Below are 14,343 nucleotides of genomic sequence, written 5' to 3'. Positions count from 1 at the left end.
CGCCCTCGGCCTCCGCCCACGCAGCGCCCGCGCGCCCCCAGCCCTCCGGCTCCGATTTCCGGCGCTAGAGGATGGGGCCGGGGGGCGGCTCTCCGGGAGGACACGTCCAACTGTGACACTGGCGGGGGCGGCCTAGTTCTTCCAAGCCCTCCATGTGTAAAGAGGCCGGATGACGCGGCGGTGGGAGAAAAGAGAGGTTAGTCTAGGACACGCGTCCAGAAATCTGGAATCCAATAATGTGATAAGAAGCCTTGAAAGCCCTCCTCTTTCCTTTTTCCTACTTTTCCACCCTCAGCCCCAAGGAATGGAAAAGGCGGAGGCTCAAGGCCGCGCTCAGGGAGGGGCGCGGGGCGGTGCACCGAGAAGAAATCTCGCGATAGGAGAGCAGCGGGGCGGGGGTGGCACCTCTTCCCTCCTCCTTCTCCTCCTCGCGTTAGTTCCGGTCGCAGAGGAGACACCGCTGCAGTTGCCGCCACATCGGGGATTTCAGGCTCTTTTCTCTTCGCCTTAAATTCGGTGAGGCCCGGCGCCACGCTCGTTCCCGGGCTGAAGTGCAGCCCGTCAACGCTGGGCATGGGGGCGGCAGGCCCGGTGCGGGCCGGCTCGGGTGGGCCCGAGCGGAGGCCGCCGCATGAGTCCTGGCCGGATCCGGGGCCTGGACGGGAAGGCCAGAGCTGCCGCTCCAGCAGGGAGGCCGAGGGCTGGCCGGGGTCGGGAAGTGGGGTCCGGGCGCGCGTCGCGGCGTAGAAGGCAGTGACCGCAGCGAGCCCCCTCTGGCGCTGCCTGGCCTGGGTAACAAAGCCGCCGCGGCCTCTGTTAGGTGATGTACGCGTGGGGGGGTTCCGGCGGGCGGGGCGGAGGAGCCGCCACCACCACTGCGGCCGCCTCCTCTGCCGCTGCTTGCGCTGGAGGGCGGGCGGATGTACGGGGCGGCGGGGGCCCCGGCGCGAAGCGCCTCGGCGCCTGTGGTCCGCTCATTGCGGCGGCCGCCACCACAGGCGACAGGGTCAGTGGAGAAGGGGCTTCGGAACCCTACGGCGCCCCGCTGTGGCCAAGGGGTCCTCGGCGGGGAGCGGGTGATCTGTCGCTCGTGCGGGAAGCATAGGAACGGTGTGGATTGGGAGACACATGCTTGGGAGGAGGCTTGGGCTGTATAGGGTATGGGCAGAGGAGGCTGGGCTTGCCCTGGGCTAATTTTGCAGGCTGGAGTAGTGCAAGCGGCCGCTGCGTTCACAGGCACGACTTAGGGTAGGGTGGTGCTGCTCATAACCAGGCTCCCCAGAAGGGATTCACCTCTTGACAGTGTCTTAGAATTGACATACACGTCTTAGAATTGACATACAGGATACCTCCTGACCGTGGTGGTAGACTCTGCGTTCTGTGGTGCTTAGAAGTAGTGGAAGATGCAGGCAAGTCTAAAGAGGAATGTGGAAGAGACCAGTTAGGTTTATGATGGGTGATATGTCAGCAATCACTGTGGCACCCTAAAGTCATTTAAACGTGTAATTCACTTCTTTCAAGAGTTTCTTGTAGGGAGAAATGAAGATTTTTTGATGTTACATTTAATTCAAGTGAAGGTGATTCTTTGTACCTGCACCAGGTATATTGTCAAGCTGAAAGTGTGTTCCATTTGATATATATGTGACTAGACTAAGGTTTGATGCTTTGTTTTTAAAATGAGTGTAATGACACTGATAATAAGGCCTTATTTCTCTTTTCCTAGGGTGTCTTTTATGAATAATCAAAAGCAGCAAAAGCCAACGCTATCAGGCCAGCGTTTTAAAACCAGAAAAAGAGGTAAACATTTATGTCTTAATGTCTGTCTTCACGCTTCCAGAATCTTTTGTATCCATTTAAGCTTATGCTTGAAAAAAAGGGTTAACTGATAAAAAGAGAGCTCCTGATTTGATCACCCAAATTTTGTGAAGATTTGTGAAAGACTCAGACTTTACTCATGGAGGTTAATTATGGAATAACATTCACATTGTAATGTCTTATGAAATACACATTTAGTAGGGAAAGTGTTAGAATTACATTAACTACCTTTTTTGTATTAGTGGGTACTTAAGTGAATATTGAGTTGTAGCAAGGCACTGTGCTCGTGATACACACAAAGCAAAGTAAGATGTAGTCTCAGGTATATTTCTGTATTAAACTTAATATTTTCCCAAAACACTTTTAAATGTTATTGCTCAAAAACACATATTAACCTTATTTTGCAGGAAGTTTTGAGAAAGTAGAGAACTGGGTCAGCTACCGGTTATAAGTTGTGTTTTTCATTTTCTACCCGCAGTAGCAGACACTTTGAGATGTATATTATAGAATCTTATAATTTCTAATCATAGTCTGTCCCCTTGTAGTGGTGGTGGGGAGACCAAAGTGTGATTTGATTCTAGTCTTTGCACATTCATTTTGATTTAGCCAGTAAATTTTCTTAAGTAGCAGGAGTTGTAAACTAGAGCAATTTGGCAGTAATGGGGGACTGTCTGTATCCTCTGAGTATGTGAATTACTGGTATTGCCTTTCTATAAATAATAGCAAGTAACTGTATTATTATTGCTAGCATTAGGGAGAGCTGTCATTGCTCCAGTTACAGATAAAGATCATTCGTGACTTCTTGGCTAGCTGTTGATTGGGGTCCTGGGTAGGATGAACAACCATCCTATTTGCCTGGGATTGAAGTAGTTACCAGGACACAGGACTTTCAGTGCTAAAACCAGAAAAGTCTTAGGTGAACAGAGAGGAGTTTGTCACCCTAGTGCTATGTGAAAATTAAGATATCATCTAACCTAGATGGAGAAATCAAAACCCTATTATGGAGTGTGTGAAAGCAACTCAGTAAAGGCTAGGTATGTGGGCAGGGCAGGGCACTGGTCTGAGTGCTTTCTGTTTTATTAATGTTAGTTAATATTTGCAACAACTTTATGGGATAGACATATTTACAGCAACTTTATGGGGTAGATACTATTCTTATCCCCATTTTATAGTAGGGGAATTCAGGCATAGAGAAACACAAGACACTAGCACATTTTGCTCACTTCTGAAATTTGTTTGATAAGGTAGTAGAAAAAAGTCACACAATTCTTGGCGAGTAGGCCATCCTGCCTTGCGTTTGCTGAGGGGAAACTTGCAAAGGATGTGCATTTATTTAGTCTCATCTTGTGTTTGCTTATTGAAGGTCTTGGGCAATCTAGCTTATGTTTGGTTTTTTCCAGCTGCTGAAATAAATGAAATTGTGATGAATTTAGTTAACTTATTCAGTAGTTATAGCTCCATAAGGTGATAGTTTCCTGGGATTTTGGAAAACCTTTTAAAACTAAATGTTTTGGGTTTCCCTCCCTCCTTCCCCAGATGAAAAAGAGAGGTTTGACCCTACTCAGTTTCAAGACTGTATTATTCAAGGCTTAACTGAAACTGGTACTGATTTGGAAGCAGTAGCTAAATTTCTTGATGCTTCTGGAGCAAAACTTGATTACCGTCGATATGCAGAAACACTCTTTGACATTCTGGTGGCTGGTGGAATGCTGGGTAAGTGTCTGGAGTTTGTGAATTTAGTAATTTAGGGAAGTATGTGTAGAGATTATGGATAATCCAGAATATGAACTATTTGACAGACCTATCAAAATGGGTGGTGTTTTGGTGGTGGTGTATTTTGTTTTGTTATACTCTGTAGGCTTTTCCATTTTTTTCCTCCCAAGTCATAGTTGTTAGATTGGCTTGCTCTATCTAGCTTCTTACAGAACCATAACCCTTAAGGATGACTGTTCTCTAGCTGATAACTAAAGTCCCTGTAACATCCCCAGTTAGTGATTTTTTTTTCCCCAACCTGTGGGAAACTCCCAGTTAATGGAGAAATCCTTACCTCTTGTTCTGTCCTGTGAAATACTTCTACATACCTGAAAGCTCTAATCCTGCACTGTTCAGTACAGTAGTCAGTACGTGCAGTGTGGCTATTAAGTACTTGGGATGTGGCCAATCCAAATTGAGATGTGTTGTAGGTGTAAAATACACATGGGATTTTAAAGACAATTGAAAGAGTATAAAACATAAGTATTTCAAAATGTTTCCAGAGTAATATTGTATTGACCCTCACAGCCAAGCTGTGATGGAGTCAGAACTCCTTTCGTATACATGCAGAGTGGAAGCTTAGAAAAAAGCTTAAGTGACATGTAGTCAAACAGTTTACTCAGGTAGTGGAACTGGGAACTTCAAAATTCATGCCTTCTAATGGCCTAGTCAGATGAGTATTTCTTTCATTGTATTACCAGTTTATGGTAAGAAATATGAAAGATTTCTCTTTTCTATTGATAATATTGCTATCAGCAAGGCTTTTTAAAAAATCTTTTAAAAACATTTACTAAGGACATTTTCAAACATATCCTAAAGAAAATAGTATAATGAACATCTCTTCTGTTCCCAACCTAACAATTATCAACACACAATCATACTTTGTCTGTACTGTGCCCCCACTGACTTTAACCCCTGCCCTTGTTTTTTGAAGTATAAAGTCTCCAACTTGTGGGTTTTTATAGTAAAGCCTCTTTAGAAGGTTGAAGGATTGTTTCCTGTGTGGAAAGTTACATGTAATAATCAAAACGTCTTCACTTGACAGATGTGGCTGTATTGTGTGGTTAATACAATGGATTTCACTGGGCTGCTAAGGTGGTGCTAAGTTTATTCCTGTGTAAATTGTTTTACTTTATTTTAAATGAAATCCTTATAGAAAGTAAGATAGAAATGATTGCTAATTTAAAATGAAAGTCACTGCAAATTTTTTGCAAAATATACCTTAGCCCCAGGTGGTACATTGGCAGATGACATGATGCGTACAGATGTCTGCGTGTTTGCAGCACAAGAAGACCTAGAGACCATGCAAGCATTTGCTCAGGTAAATGAAACTACCTAATTATTTTTCAGTTAGCTGCCGTGCATCCAACTAATGTTTAAGGAATATTCTGCATTTTGAAAGTTACAGGTAGAAAGTTGAAGGAATTTGATTTTAAGTTTTCAGGATGCTGTTCTTGGTGTACAGTATAATGAATTTAAAACTTCAGGTGTGTTAAGGAGAACAAAATAGAAGAGATTAAATTAGGTATCCCTTTCATGTTTGTTCTTCTGGAATTGTTCTGTTTTTAAGAAAAATGTCAAGTTGGAAAGGAAAATCAATTCCCTGTTGTGATTTCCATAGTTGAAGAAGTCTGCATACAATTATTTTTAAAGATAAATGAGTTGTAGGCAGATTAGCTTATTAATCAAGATTTCATTTGAAGGTTTCATGCATAATTATGTTTGTATTACTGTAAGCAAAGAATTTAAATGCGTCTAACCTAGAAATTGTTATCAAGAAATAAAGAACTGTATTTATGATTTTATTCTGTGCATGTCCTACAAGTGGATAAATGAGTTGTATTTGAGCAATAATAAGTCCTCGTTTAATATGCAGTAATAAAAATCTACTGAGAGGTGGCTATTAAAGTGTTAATAGCATTGGTATATTGTAGGATTTGGGAGTTGACAAAACTTTTTCCAAGCTGGTTTAAACAGCTTGTAAGCTATAATATCCAGTGGAAGGTTCACATCTTTGCTGTTCTAGAAATATTATGGAAAAGATCTCAGTGGCCCTGACCTAGATCTTTTAGCAACCTGGCATTTGCACGTATGAAGTTATTGAATTCATTTAATGTTCTTCATAGGTTTTTAACAAGTTAATCAGGCGCTACAAATACCTGGAGAAAGGTTTTGAAGATGAAGTAAAAAAGGTATGAGGAGTAATATGCATTGTGGAAAAGAAAAAGTTGGTGGTCAGAAAGGGGAATGTTAAATCCTAGTTCTGCCACAACATTGAGATAATTTTAAATATTTAGGTAGGCTGTCATTGAAATGTTTGGGAGTATATCATTTAGTTTATTAAAATATTTCTAGGCCAGGTACAGTGGCTCACGCCTGTAATCCTAGCACTCTGGGAGGCCGAGGCAGGAGGATCGCTTGAGCTCAGGAATTTGAGACCAGCCTGAGCAAGAGCAAGAGCAAGGCCCTGTCTCTACTAAAAATAGAAAAAATTAGCCAGGCGTGGTGGCGTGCACCTGTAGTCCCAGCTACTCAGGAGGCTGAGGCAGGAGGATCGCTTGAGCCCAGGAGTTTGAGGTTGCTGTGAGCTAGGCTAATGCCACAGCACTCTAGCCTAGGCAACAGAATGAGACTCTGTTTTAAAACTAATGTATATATTTATATTTATATTTATATTTCTAACTTGCTGTGTACTGTTTCTTAGCTTGGTCTCCCAACAAATGGCAGAGGACTAAAAAAGTCAAAGTGAAATTTGTTCAGGAAATTTAGCCTACTTGGTATTTGAGTCCCAGCCTTCAATATTTTAGATACAAATGCACAGAAAATCTGGTACTATTAATAGTAACATTTATCAAGTACCAGACACTGTTCTAATTATATTAACTCACTTAATATTCATTAAAACCCTGTGAGGCAAGTTTTATTATCCACATTTTACATGTGAGGAAACTGAGTCACAGGGATTAAGTAACTTGCCCAAGATAATTCAGCTAATGAGTATAATAGAAATACAAACTTGGATGGTTAGGCCCCAGAGCCCACGAGTGTAATCAACACAGTATGCCTTACTACTTCTCTTAATATAATGCAATTGCTCTTTTAACCTTTACTTATTTACTTTTACAGCTGCTGCTGTTCTTAAAGGGTTTTTCAGAGTCGGAGAGGAACAAGCTGGCTATGTTGACTGGTGTTCTTCTGGCTAATGGAACACTTAATGCATCCATTCTCAATAGCCTTTATAATGAGAATCTGGTTAAAGAAGGTAATCAACCTTTAGTAAAGGATGGTCTGTAGTTGACTTAAGAGTGAGGTGGATAAGAGCATGAAAGGTGAACTGATAAAAGGGCATGGTTTACCATTCATAGATTTGATTTGTGTGATGTTATTAATTTATTAACCATCCTTCAATTTAATAAGCTAATTTCAATTCAAAACACCTAACATATACTTTTGGCATCCCAGTTTAATGTTTTTCTTTAGGCATACAACAAATCACCTTAAACAAAGGGTGATTATATGTGATGAAAGTAAAATAAGAATCACTGTGGGAACCCTAAAAGATTAATGCCAATTGGGAGTCTTGGATACATCTTTAATGGAGAAGTTGTTGCAGAAAATGTCAAGCTGAAAAGGAAAATCAGTTCCCTATTGTGGCTTCAATCATTGAATTACTCTGTACAGTAATTTTTTTTAAAGCTAACTCTTTTTTTTAGCAACTTAGTGTACTGAGTATTTTAAGATACCTTTAGTTGTCACAATAGCCCTGTCAAATGTGGGGACTGTTACCCTCAATTAACATATTAGAAAATACTTAGTAACTTGGCCAAGAATGCACAACTAGCAAATGGTAGAATGGGGAAATTGGAGAAATGGTAAATGGTGGAAGAGGAAAGCTCAGTAATATGTTTTGGGGAGAAAGAGTAGTCTCACGTGATTGAACTATGGAGGGGAAGATATAAGGGGATACAGTGATTGAAACCAGGAAGGTACTTCTATTAAGTTCCTTTCTTTTACAGGGGTTTCAGCAGCTTTTGCTGTAAAGCTCTTTAAATCATGGATAAATGAAAAAGATATCAATGCAGTAGCTGCAAGTCTTCGGAAAGTCAGCATGGATAACAGACTGATGGTTTGCAACTTTTTTCTTCCCATTCTTGTCAACAGGTTTATTTTTAGATCTGTGAAAAGAGAAAGTGTTTTTCTTAATCTGATTTAAAGACCATTTAACCAGATTAAATTCTCCTTTCAGGAACTCTTTCCTGCCAATAAGCAAAGCGTTGAACACTTCACAAAGTATTTTACTGAAGCGGGCTTGAAAGAGCTTTCAGAGTATGTTCGGAATCAGCAAACCATAGGAGCTCGGAAGGAGCTCCAGAAGGAGCTTCAAGAACAGATGTCCCGTGGTGATCCGTTCAAGGATGTGAGCTGCTTTTGTTTAAACCACCTTTTTATGGCTAAGCTTCACTCATTTGAAAAACTTTAAAGTATTTCACCAGGATGAGTTTGAGTTAATAGTTATAGAATGTTATACTGGGAGCTTGCCTCAGTCTTTTTCATAAGCTTATTCAGAAGCCCAGAAATGTAAGGTTGGGGCTCAACACCCCTTCCAGTTTTAAAGGGTCTCTATATGTAGTTGTTGCCAATTACATGGAAGGGGTTTTTTTATGCTTTTGTAAAAGGTCTGAATTTAACGTGTGAAGTATGTACATATCAAAACTGACTTCTGTTACTAAATTTGGAATGTTTCGCAGATAATTTTGTATGTCAAGGAGGAGATGAAAAAAAACAACATCCCAGAACCAGTTGTCATTGGAATAGTCTGGTCAAGTGTAATGAGCACCGTGGAATGGAACAAAAAAGAGGAGCTTGTAGCAGAGCAAGCCATCAAGCACTTGAAGGTATTAGAACTGTGCCTTGACAAAACAAACTGTTCTGCTTTTAAGTGGGGATAAGTGAATGGTGACTATACTTTTCTAAGAGAATGTATCACAGGTCCTGGGGATAACCCCATCAGTAAGCAGACAAATAACATCAATTATTGATAACACTTTCAAGTCTGAGTTGGGCTTTCTTTGGTTCACAGGTTAAAAACAAGAACATGTTTAAAAGGAGCTTAAGGCTGTAATTTAATGTTTGCTTTTGAGGGAATATTGGGAAATAGGAGTGTTCTCTTTTTTCCTCTAAAATACTATTTGACAGTTACCTAGAGTACTTGCTACAGTATTGCTTATTTGACTTAGATGCTCAGTAGACTTTTCTGCTTTACTGTATTGTTTTTAATTTCTGGTACATAGATTATAGTCCACAGCGATGGTAATAGATGAGTTATGTTCTGTACTGTAGGAATTTTTTAATGGATGGTCTTGTAATGACTAAATCTTTTTTTCCTTTACTTTAAAAGCAATACAGCCCTCTACTTGCTGCCTTTACTACTCAAGGTCAGTCTGAGCTGACTCTGTTACTGAAGATTCAGGAGTATTGCTATGACAACATTCATTTCATGAAAGCCTTCCAGAAAATAGTGGTGCTTTTTTATAAAGGTAATTTAAATTTTGAATTTTGTGAATACATTTAATAAATATCCTTAAAAACTCAAAAATAATACAAATGAGTGGTTACCTGAACATCAGCTCCCTGAACTATTTTATTAATACTTCTAGTTATAAGACGTCACCTGATTAAATTGATTGGTTTTTTAGTGCATTAGTATCAAAACATCTCTAAACCCCATTCACAAGTTAAAATTTAAAATCTAAAGCTTGCATTATTGAGCCTCACAGTTTTGCTTCCTATACTCAAGCCACATCAAATTCCCCAGGTCCCTTCCCCAGACACACTCTTCATATTTCTGTAGGTTTCACCCTGTGAAGCCTGCTTCTCTTCATCTTACCCCACCATCCACTCTTGACTTTCACTTGTCCTTCAAGACCAATTCAAATTGCTTTGGTTAAAAGCTGCTGTTTCAGTTATCATTCCCTTTTCTGTGATCCCAATTTCAGAAACCTGGTTACTAAAGGCAAGACTTCTATTGGGAGAGAACCCATTGCAATTAATTTAATTTACTGTGGTTAGTGATAACACTTTTAAATTGTGCATTAATCAGACCAGCCTTGATCCCAGTGAGTATAGTTGGTGTGCACATGTATTCTGTCCCCTAGTTTTCGTAGATTATTTTGTTGGTGTGTACATTCTAAACTTAGAATAGGAGTCTACCCTGATTCGCAAAACTTTTTTTTTTTTTTCTGAGTTCCCATGCTTCAGTGATTATCAGTTTGTGATTAAGTTTCTTGGGAGCATTTATACCCCACTTACTCCTCCTCGCTCAGATTATTTACAAACAAATCCTAGAAATTGTTATCGAATTCTTACATTTCTCAGTGTGGATCTGTGACATTTTTACACTTTAAAATATTAGCAAATTTTCTACTAAATATTTCTGATTGTTTAATACAGCTTTCTCAACCTTGGCATCACTAACATTTTTGGCCATTTAACTCTATTAACTCTACTTTGTAAGTGACTATCTTGTGCATTATAGTGTTTAACAGCATCCCTCACCTCTATCCAGTAGTTGCCAGTAGCACCTCTCCCCAGTAGGACAACTAAGAATGTCCCTCCAGAGGCAAAATTGCCTTCAGTTCAGAAAAATCACTGGTTTCATAAAGTTTTTTCCCCAGTTTGTTGTAGTTTGGTACATTGGCAACAAGTTGATAAATATCTCTTAATATAGGGTTCCCGTTTCATCTTTTCTGTATTTCTTGAAATTGATTGTTGAAGAAACCGGTGTTTGAATGTAGGTTTATTGTACAGACATGAAAAATAGTTGTTTTTACTTAACTTTTCAATAGGGTCTTGTTTGCCAACCAGGCATTTGCACCTAAGGTGATTCTGACTTTGCCTGAAGTAGAAAAATATGTTAAAACTCCCCTAATGTAATGATTATTCTTTACAGCTGAAGTCCTGAGTGAAGAGCCCATTCTGAAGTGGTATAAAGATGCACATGTTGCAAAGGGAAAAAGTGTCTTCCTTGAGCAAATGAAAAAGTTTGTAGAATGGCTCAAAAATGCTGAAGAAGGTAAGTCTCTTTGTGCAGGTTAGTTTGGTAAAGCTTGGAAACTAATTTTAATGTGGCCATAGTATATGTCCACACGTGCTTCCTTCTTTCATTCTGATGCCACTTTGTACCTAGAGTACAGTTTTTTCTTCACTTATGACAGACAGCAAATAGTCGTTTGATTTAAGGCAGGTGGAGAAAACTGGGCTTTAATCATTACAGTATACTTATGGCTCTGCCATAATAATAAACATTCCTGGAAGAGAAATTGAAAATTTTGAAAATATTTAAAATTTATGAATTTTGAGATTTATAAATGAATGCTTTTAAATTATCCCTTTCATCTAGGATATTTTATTAATAAGATTTTTTATGATAAAAAGCTTCAAAGTTATAAGTGAGAACTTTTACCTTCTAATATATAATGCTTGACTACATTTTTCCCCTTTTCTAGAATCTGAGTCTGAAGGTGAAGAAGGTGACTGAATTTTGAAACTACACCCTCAGTAAAGCAAACAGGAGTTGTAGATAAAATGTCATGTCTCATGTGTCCTGGTTCTTACATCTTCCTACCTCCCTATATCAAGCATGATATAAGGGCTTTCATGGCAAATTTTATTTTAACTGTTTCTATGGTTACTGGAAATATTGGGTTTAGTTTCTAAAACCATGTTTTAAGTAGCTACAGGAGCTATAGATTTGAATCTAATGTCGCATTAGTCTTTTCAGTTATCTTCTACCTCCTGTATTTTCTACTGTAATAATGTAATTTAAGGCCTTCCACAATGAACAGTTCACTTTATTCCCTGGGTTTTCTATAAACAGTTTTCAAGATATGATTTGGTTAAAAATAATTTGTTATAAAAATTCTGTTTGCAAGTTAAACTGTAAAAGTATCCAAAGTCTCAAAAGGCAATGATTTGTGTGATAATTTGATATGCCCAGAGCCCTACTCATCAATGAAAATCTCATCTACAGTAATTGAATTCATTAACGTGAATCTTGAGTATTTAGACCATTGCTTACATGTTAACATTTTTTTGCATTTTTAACCCCAGATGTCCTTAAGCTCATTTGTTTGCTATGGTTTTCATCCTTAGTGAAGCCATGGAGAGCAAACTTAAAAAGTTGGAGAAATCAAATGTGGCAGAGGTGGTGGGAAGAACATTGAGCTTTTTCCTGTTGAGAAACTTCTGTATTCAATTTGTATCTTTCCAGGCGGAACAAATGAATATGCTTTTAATACAATCATTTTCAAATGTACCTAGAAGAGTCTTATCATTTAAAATATTTTATGTTCAGAATCTGCTTAGATTGATAGGGAAGGACTCATAAAGAAATTGGAGTAAAGGAAATGACAGATGTATGTATAAACCCTCTAAAAATTGTTGAAAGTGTTAAGAGTCAGCATGTTCTAATTGGGAATCTAGCTATAACTTAGATTTCCTATTGGCTTAGAGAATTTGTAAAGAATGAAGTACAGTGGTAATTACATATTCCTAGTTGGTCATATTGGACTGGCTTCATTCTCTTAAAATACTCAGTAATGACTCAAGCATCTGGCTATTAACATATACCCTAGTTGCCATTTTTTAATTGCCATGAGCCAAATACTTCTATACAATTGATCCATTTATGTTAATGACTGCCTTTCAATTTTCATCTTCCTTTTCTTGCTGCTACCCATCTATGTATGTAGACATTAGAGGAAAAAAAATGTAGTCACATTTTTTTGATGGAAAGACTTTGTGTTAAAAGTGAACATTTTGAAGGTTTTTTAATTGGTGAGAGAAACTAGCCTGGAATAATGCTACCAGAAACTGAGTGGAGATTGCCCCTTTTGAAGGTGCCATTCTTACGAGCCAAGACTTTGGTGTTTAAAAGTTCATCCTGGGGGAATAACGTGTAATATAATTTGAAATAAAGGTATAGTAACCTTTAAAAGAGCATTATAACTGATAACATTGTGAATGGGGTGAATTTGTTAAATGAATAACTTTGATAAAGTTTTCGTGCACAGGCAAAATGTATTCACTAGATTTCTATGTAGTGATCTGCTTTTACTTTGTAATTTGTAGTCCTCAAAAGACTTTTTTTTAAAATAAAGTCCATCCTTACACTTAGGCTTTATAGATCAGTCTTTTTTTTTGGTAAATTCCATGTTAAAACCTAGTGGATTGTATGTTGTGTGTTATGTCTTTACTGTATAGCATTAAATAATAATTATTCCTTTCATAACTCCCAAACTGTAAACACAGAATTATACAGCTGAAACTACATTAACATTTCTACAACCAAGTCGTTGCATGTTACTGCCATACAAAATGTGCTGTTTTATTATATACTGTGTATAGTGAAAGAGTGTGTGGTCTTCCAGAGTATATTCTGATCTTTGATCATAGTTTTTTTCCTTCATAATGACACAGTAGTGTTTACTTACTACGATATTATAGTAAATGGATAAGTCAACCTGTGACAGTATAGTGCAAAGAAAAGGAATGCTTTATAAAAACTGTAGATTTTCATTTTGAATCGTTAGTGGTAATTTTAGAACTCAGCTGCCAGTGCCAGCCTGTGGCCTCAGACATGTAATTCTTAATATAGATGTTAAATTGTACTTTTTATTATGATTGGATAAATGTTAATTGGTTTTCCTAACTTGGTGTCAGTATCTAAGGATGTCTCCTCTTGGAAACTATAAATGTGTTTTTAGAGTTGATCATAAGTTTCTTAGTCATACTCTGGGAGTATTGTTCTAGAGATATTTATTATTCTGTTCTTATAAAAAATGCAGTTACCAAAAATGCCACAGGATATTTTGATACAGCATAATGTTGATAGTGAGGGGAAATGTTTGTGACCAAGAGATTAACTAGTTCTTACTCAGTTTTTTAAAGCTTTTCTCCATTATCAACACCCAGCCTAGAAACCTTTTTATGCTTTTTTTCTAATAGTGCCCCCAATAAATTTTAGTATCATAGATAAGCTGTATATGTGCTATATCTGTGCTTTATATATGAAAAGAGGGAAGCTTTTTTGGTCCCCCTTGGGAGCTCTATCACCCCCATCGAGAATGCATACGCTAATCTTTTTTAAGAGGAAGGAGATCTAGTAATAGACATTTGCATTGGCAGACATGTCTTTATGCTTGCCTGTACTGCCAAGCAATATTCTTTTCTGTCAGGGTCCGTAGAACATAAAGGAAATTTGTCTGCCAGTCACTGTCTTGCTTTGCACCTTAGCCCACCACAGGCACCAGGCAAAACATTTCCCATCGGCTTCTGAGGTCTTAACAGATTCTTAATTGATTATAAATGTATCACTAAGTGGAATCATTTGGGTTCCTTCTAATCTATAAAAATTAGTGGAAATCTTCCAGATGAGTGATTTAAAGTTGTAGGCATAACACCGACAAATGATACTGATACTTTGTTGATAAACTTTTACTGTCATAGTCAAGTAGGCTGCCTGCAGGAACTTAGAACTATTGGTTGGCTTTAAATATAACAGATGCCAAAATTTTAGTGTACGTCATTACTTAGATTACTGAATTAGCTTTTGTAAAAATATTCTTCATGCTATTAACAGGTGCCATGTAAAATAGGTTAATTTCTGTGAGAATTATAGTCAATTGCCTTGCTAAGATTTTTTTCATGTTCAGTATTAGTAGTCTAGGATCAATAATGAAGTATTTCTGTTCACCAGCCTACTGAGGCCTAGAGGTG

The 14,343-nt window shown here is 38.3% G+C and overlaps 1 protein-coding gene across 1 annotated transcript; it reads left to right on the top strand.

Annotated features, from left to right (window-relative positions):
* The first annotated feature begins 362 nt into the window (after positions 1 to 362).
* BZW1 (basic leucine zipper and W2 domains 1) lies at positions 363 to 12,750 on the top strand. Its single transcript, XM_012655370.1, has 12 exons — positions 363 to 516; positions 1,724 to 1,797; positions 3,352 to 3,528; positions 4,794 to 4,888; positions 5,694 to 5,759; positions 6,694 to 6,829; positions 7,584 to 7,693; positions 7,814 to 7,984; positions 8,316 to 8,462; positions 8,966 to 9,104; positions 10,517 to 10,639; positions 11,073 to 12,750. The coding sequence occupies exons 2-12, from the start codon at positions 1,734 to 1,736 to the stop codon at positions 11,102 to 11,104; spliced, it is 1,260 nt and encodes a 419-aa protein (XP_012510824.1). The 5' UTR covers positions 363 to 516; positions 1,724 to 1,733; the 3' UTR covers positions 11,105 to 12,750.
* The last annotated feature ends 1,593 nt before the right edge of the window (positions 12,751 to 14,343 follow it).

This window comes from Propithecus coquereli, unplaced genomic scaffold (assembly GCF_000956105.1).
Source record: "Propithecus coquereli isolate 6110/MARCELLA unplaced genomic scaffold, Pcoq_1.0 Scaffold113, whole genome shotgun sequence".
NCBI classification, from domain to species: domain Eukaryota; kingdom Metazoa; phylum Chordata; class Mammalia; order Primates; family Indriidae; genus Propithecus; species Propithecus coquereli.
This window is presented reverse-complemented; position numbering and strand designations above follow the sequence as displayed.

Excerpts from the sequence above, each read along its gene's own strand:
- BZW1 (XM_012655370.1), top strand. The coding sequence starts at position 1,734 with ATGAATAATCAAAAGCAGCAAAAGCCAACGCTATCAGGCCAGCGTTTT. Across the intron at positions 3,529-4,793 it reads GGTGGCTGGTGGAATGCTGG|CCCCAGGTGGTACATTGGCA; the intron begins GTAAGTGTCTGG and ends AATATACCTTAG. Across the intron at positions 4,889-5,693 it reads CCATGCAAGCATTTGCTCAG|GTTTTTAACAAGTTAATCAG; the intron begins GTAAATGAAACT and ends TGTTCTTCATAG.